Source organism: Helianthus annuus, chromosome 12 (assembly GCF_002127325.2).
Source record: "Helianthus annuus cultivar XRQ/B chromosome 12, HanXRQr2.0-SUNRISE, whole genome shotgun sequence".
NCBI lineage: Eukaryota > Viridiplantae > Streptophyta > Magnoliopsida > Asterales > Asteraceae > Helianthus > Helianthus annuus.
This window is the reverse complement of record NC_035444.2, coordinates 139341740-139347728: the sequence shown is the minus strand read 5'-3', so window position 1 is coordinate 139347728 and position 5989 is coordinate 139341740. Positions and strand designations below refer to the sequence as shown.

At 38.2% G+C, this 5989-nt stretch overlaps 1 protein-coding gene across 1 annotated transcript; it reads left to right on the top strand.

The window, feature by feature from the left end:
- The first annotated feature begins 576 nt into the window (after positions 1-576).
- On the top strand, positions 577-903 carry LOC110893394. The gene has a single exon (XM_022140504.1). It carries the CDS (start codon positions 577-579, stop codon positions 901-903), a length of 327 nt encoding a protein of 108 aa, XP_021996196.1.
- The last annotated feature ends 5086 nt before the right edge of the window (positions 904-5989 follow it).

Sequence of the window (5989 nt, the reverse complement as noted above, 5' to 3'; positions counted from 1 at the left end):
ACCTCAAGAGGCCACGACATGATATGGGTAAACATCGATAGATTGACAAAGTCTGCACACTTCTTGGCGATTCGGGAGAAGGATAGCACAGAGAAACTAGTAGAACTCTATCTCAAAGAAATAGTGGCTCGTCATGGAGTGCCTATTTCAATCATCTCAGACCGAGATGGTCGCTTTATTTCAAGAATTTGGAAGTCACTTCAAGAGGCCTTTGGAGCTCATTTAAATCTAAGCATGGCCTTTCATCCACAAATTGACGGCCATGGCGAATGGACAATCCAAACACTCGAAGATATGCTTCGTGCGTGTGTTATGGATTTGGGCGGAAACTGGGATACTCATTTTCCTTTAGTTGAGTTTTCCTACAACAACAACTACCATACAAGTATACAAGCTGCACCGTTTGAAACTCTCTATGATCCAAAGTGTCGCTCTCCGCTACATTGGGCGGAAGCAGGCGATAAACAACTAATTGGTCCAGAGTTAGTCCAAGAGACTACGGATAAAATCTTTCAGATCAGAGATCGTATCAAGGTGGCTCGCGATCGACAAAAGAGCTACGCAGACAAGAGACGAATGCCATTATCTTTCGAGGTTGGAGACAAAGTCTTGTTGAAAGTCTCGCCTTGGAAGGGCGTAGCTAGATTCGGTAAGCATGGAAAGCTTAACCCTCGATATGTAGGACCATTTGAAATCTTAGAGAAGATTGGCACTGTTGCCTACAAGCTGAAGTTACCAGAAGAACTTAGTAGTGTGCACGACATATTTCATTTGTCGAATCTCAAGAAGAGTCCAACGCAAGAAACAGTTTTCATCCCGGAGGATGAGGTTCATATTGATAACAAACTCCAATTCACCAAATCACCTGTTGAGGTCATGGACCGGAAGGTCCAGGAAACATGAAGGAGTCGTAACATATTAGCAAAAATTCATTGGAACTCTCGACACGGACCCGAATATACTTGGGAACGTGAAAATCAAATCAAAATCAAAATACCCCCACCTGTTCGAGAATACTCCTGCAAAGGATGACTCAGCTTGAATTTCGGGACGAAATTCTCATTAGCAGGGGGATAATGTGACAACTGCCACTTTTCGGTAACTTTCTTACACTTAAAGTACTTATTTTAGCTACATTTTTATGCATTTTGAACACTCGAACTGCGTATTTCGTGACATACACTTAGAATACTCATGGAATACTTACTTAGGATGCATATGATTCATTTTTATTAAGTACATTTGAAACAGTTTAAACAATGCATCGAAACTACTAGAAAAGCACCTAGTAAACTAGTATTCTGACGAAAACGCAGGATCCACAGAAACCATCTAAATGACATCTTTAGGACTCAGACGAAAGTCCAACATCTAATATATATTAAACCCTAACTAGGAATGCAAGGGTTTGATTTAAAACCTTTCCGAAGTACGACAACACTAAAAATTGCCCGAAAAGCACTAAAAGCGACGATTTCAACACTTTTCCGCAGAAATTTTGCAGAAATCAGCTTTCTAATATTTTTACAACATGTAAAAATGCCATCTTACATAAAATTCATGTGAGGATACTGTAGGATCGTATTCTGTCCCGAACGAGTCTATCAGAGGAGTCTCGATCAGTTACAGATGCGGAAAACAAGTAACCAACTAAGAAATAGCTAGATCTTCACTTAAATCATGCTTTTGATTGATATAACAGCGTTTACATCCAATTCTCACACCGGCAGCACCTCGGTATGAAAAACAAGAACATCCCTACTGATTTCGCTCATGTAACATATATATAGTGCAGGGATTTCGCTCATATGGACATGATGTCCATAAAAGCGAAACCCTATGGTTCATATAAGCGAAACCTCCTGCTAAAGACCCTATGAGCGAAATCTCCTCACTAAACACAATACACTTCCTATTTTCTCGTCAAACGTGCCCTAATCTAACATTCTAAGACTAAGACTCGATACAAGACGAAGTCGACAGATGTAGTGCACCAACAGACTCCCCCTCAGATGTTGACGAGTCTTAAGTGTCGAGTCTTCGCATCTTCAGTCTTGATCTGTCTCTGGGCTTCACTCTCTCAATCTGTTCTTGCAGGTCTTCAGACTCCCCCTTGCGATATGCTGGCATTTCTTCAATTCATCAGCATCATCAGCTTTAGGATCGTTGTCTGGCTTTCCATCTCACAGTTTCTCAGGATCAATCAGCCTGGCTCTTCATGTTCCAAGATCGTTGTCTGGCTATCTCCAATCAGAGTCCTCAGGTATCGGAACCTGGCTCTCATCTAGCTTAGATCTCAGGAACGAATACCCTGGCTCATCTTATCCTGCAAAAACTCTACCCCAAAGTAAATTTTCTCTCACATACTTATTTCTTACACTTACTCAAACTCTCCTTCAAAACCCAAACACAATGTTTTTTTATATCAATCTGATGAACCACTTGAAGGTTTGATCAAATATAATCAGTTTTAAAGACAAAACTCCCCCTCAAATTATACTCATCATGTTTAGCACTCAGAATTTTGAAAATCAGCTTTTCAATATCAGTTGTCAAAAATCTTTTTGGATTTTTTAAACTTTATGCTAAAACACACTGAAAATCTTTTTGGATTTTGTAATAAAGAAAATGTAATGCAGTAAAGAAATATTTACAAACAATATTTTTGTGAGTTCGTGTAAGAGGATCATATCAGTTTTTGAGACAAGTCATCAACACCGTTAAGCTTCATTTCATTTTAAGTTCTAAACAATTCACCTAGATTGTCAGTATACTGATCCACTTAAATTTTCACACAAATTTCAACTGTTCCGAGATACGATGTTAATGTTTTAAGCTCTTGAACTTATCCGTGTGTCCCACTACTTGAATATACTCTCGTATCCAGATCCTAATATTCAGTCTTACAGGTGAGTATACCACAGATGATATCTGTAAAGGGGTTAGATGCGAGGGCCGTGAGAGCTCAGGTCGATACTTCCGTATACGCAGAGAGATGACGGCTTCGACTTTTCGGTGTGTCCCCTTTAGAGGATCTTTTGATTACAACAGCAGCGACTATCAATTTTATTGTTTCATCAGCTTGCTGAGGGCGATGCTATGTTTTAAGCATTTATGGAAAGCATTATCCAGGGACTAGGTCAGTATTTCCATACAGCAGAAGTCCCGGGATAATACCCCAGATATCACTGAGCATAAAGACCTAGTATCTCAGAATAAGGGACCTTTCAAACAAGATTTCAGGGGTCACCTATATATCCAAGATGTTGTTACCCACAGAATAAGCAAGTTTGAAGTTTTAGGTTTATATCTCGTCACAATCTACTAAATGTGCAAAACCCTACTGGCATATCCACAGTGAGATTGTTTATCACATTTTAACTATCCAATTCTTTAGCATGTTGTGACAGTCCACTGATGTACTATCATTTCCTCTTTTATACAACAAAACTCATTTTTGATTTTTATCATGTTTTTGGCTTTTTTAAATTTTCTAATGTTTTTGGATTTTCTGAAAATTTCTACTCCCCCTAAAATGCAAACACATTAAAGAAATTTGAAAACAAACTAAACTCTTGACCCACTTGAAGAAAAATTTCAAAACAAACTGTACAGAAACATGACAACCGATATCAAATCGCCTCAATTCGCCATTTACTAGGCATAAACAATCTGAACTCCCCTTTTCACAAACCATTTTCTCATTTAGATTTCAAAACACTTAAGTTTGTTTTAATCAAAATGATTTTTCCAGAAAATGAGTTTGTTTTTACCACTTGTTTAAGTACGGGGATATGGTTCATCATCTTGTCAGTTTCATCAAATGTAGTAAATCAAGTACAACTTAATGTCCTTGATTCACTGTTTGCAATCAAGCAACCTCTAAACTACTTGTAAGAATAACCACTTGTAGGTATAACCAATTAATACCAATTGTAGGAATGAGTCATCTACATTTTACCCATCAAAGTGCCGATTCCTGCTTCGCACTTACCAACCAGGAAGCTCCGGCGTAGTCATTCAACCTGTAAAATTTTAACAATTTCAAGCATTTTCAAACAACCTTATTAAACATGAAAGATGTCGATTCCTGATCCATGATTACAAACTTGGGATCTCCGACAAGTCAGGATTTTACTCAAAGAAAATGTCCACCCAAGCCTGACCAGCCTTGTGTGATTTCAATTCAGATTTTGTTGGGGCATAAGTTGCTTTCTTTGTAGCGTAGAAGTCTTTTACCCCTTTCACCTTCCCATCGACCATATTTCCGAAAATATTCTTTACTTTCCCATTAAATGCTTTCTCAACATCAAAATTATCCTTTTCAGAATAACCCTGATTTGAGATTTCAGTCTTTCCAACTTTTCTTTTAAAATTCTCAGTCCTCAATGGTGGAAAGTTCTCGTCATCCATTGAAGGAACTGAGTTTTCATCACTCTCATCAAACTGTGGCTCCTCTGATTTTGTGGAATCAGATTCATCACCAGATTTTACTTCTGATTTCTTAACAACCCATTTTTGGTTGTTGAGTTTCACACTACGCCTGTAAAATCTCTTCGAACACTCATCAACTTCAAATGTTGAATTTTTGAAAACTTTAAATTTTTCAGTTGGTGGTTCAGTTTTGTCAACAAAAACTTCTTTCAGTTTTCCAGAAACTCCCTGTTTTGTCTTGGTTGATTTAGGACAATTCCATGCAATGTGTCCAACTTCATTGCATCTAAAACAGGTTCTAGTTTCTTTTCTCTGAACTTCATTTTTCTTTTTCTCAGCAAGGAATTCTTGATTTGATTGTCTCCAGAATGAGCTCTTCTTCTCTTCCTCAGCAGACGGACCTGAAACAAATTTTGTATTTGTTTTAGAAGATTTTTCATTTTTATAGTTTTCAGGTGGAATAAAACCTAAGCCTTTCTTTTTGTAGCTACGATTTTGGTTAGGTTTCTTTTGAAAACCAGAACCAGAATTGTAACCCTTTTTCTTGTTTAAACGTTGTTGTACTCTTGAGGTGTAAGGTCTTGGTTTTCTTGTAAGATTTTCATCTTTTATTTCAGAAATATTAATTTCAGTTAATTTGAAAACCTTTTTGATCATTTCTGGTTTAACACCTCTTATTGGAAACTCTTTATCAAAATATAATTTGTCAGAATCATTCAAAGTATACACAACTTCAAATGTTTCATCATTCAAATTAGATTTTGACAACAAAAATTCTTTACTATTGTTGGGGTTTTTTTGGGTAAAGGGTTACCCCGGTGATTCTATTAAAATGCAACCGCAATTAAGTACAAGTAGTGAGGATATGTTCCACACTAGTTCATATACAGGACATGCCCCATATATGTAAAACAAACCAAACCAAAGACCAATAACACCCCATATCCTAGTCTACTTTACATCATGACTCGACATTTAGTAGACAAACAATGCAAAAACACAAAACAAAATCCTCAACCACCATCATCAAATATAAAGTAGCCACAAAACAGCAGCCCCTTCATACGAAAAACAGCAAGCCTATCCATTCGAGGGCTTGGTAGAAGAGGTGCTTGCCCCTGCTTTCGAGGAGAAAGGATGAGTGCCCGATGTCATAAATGCACTAGTTTCATTGTAGACTTCTTCAACCTCCTCCTCATCCGATTCCTGCTGATCATGCTGAGCTTCTCCATTTTTACAACCCCGAACCGGATCGTCATCCTGTAACACACCGAACCTATTTTGAATTTGAACCTTTGATGGAGGAACCGAAGATGAAGCCCCCCCACTCGGTTTCGGACCAACCGGCCTGTATTCAAATTTCTGCTTCTGCTTATTAACAGGAAATCCCGTCTTCCTCGCCACTTTCTTGCGATCCACATCCATGAAACCATCCTTGTCTACAACAGGCGATTTCTCTTGTTTACGAGTATTGTTCACAACCTGCTGTTTCTGAATCACCGTAGGCTCTTTAGGAGCCCTCCTAGTCTGCCTCGGACAAGTATCATCAGAATGG

Excerpts from the sequence above, each read along its gene's own strand:
- LOC110893394 (XM_022140504.1), top strand. The coding sequence starts at position 577 with ATGCCATTATCTTTCGAGGTTGGAGACAAAGTCTTGTTGAAAGTCTCG.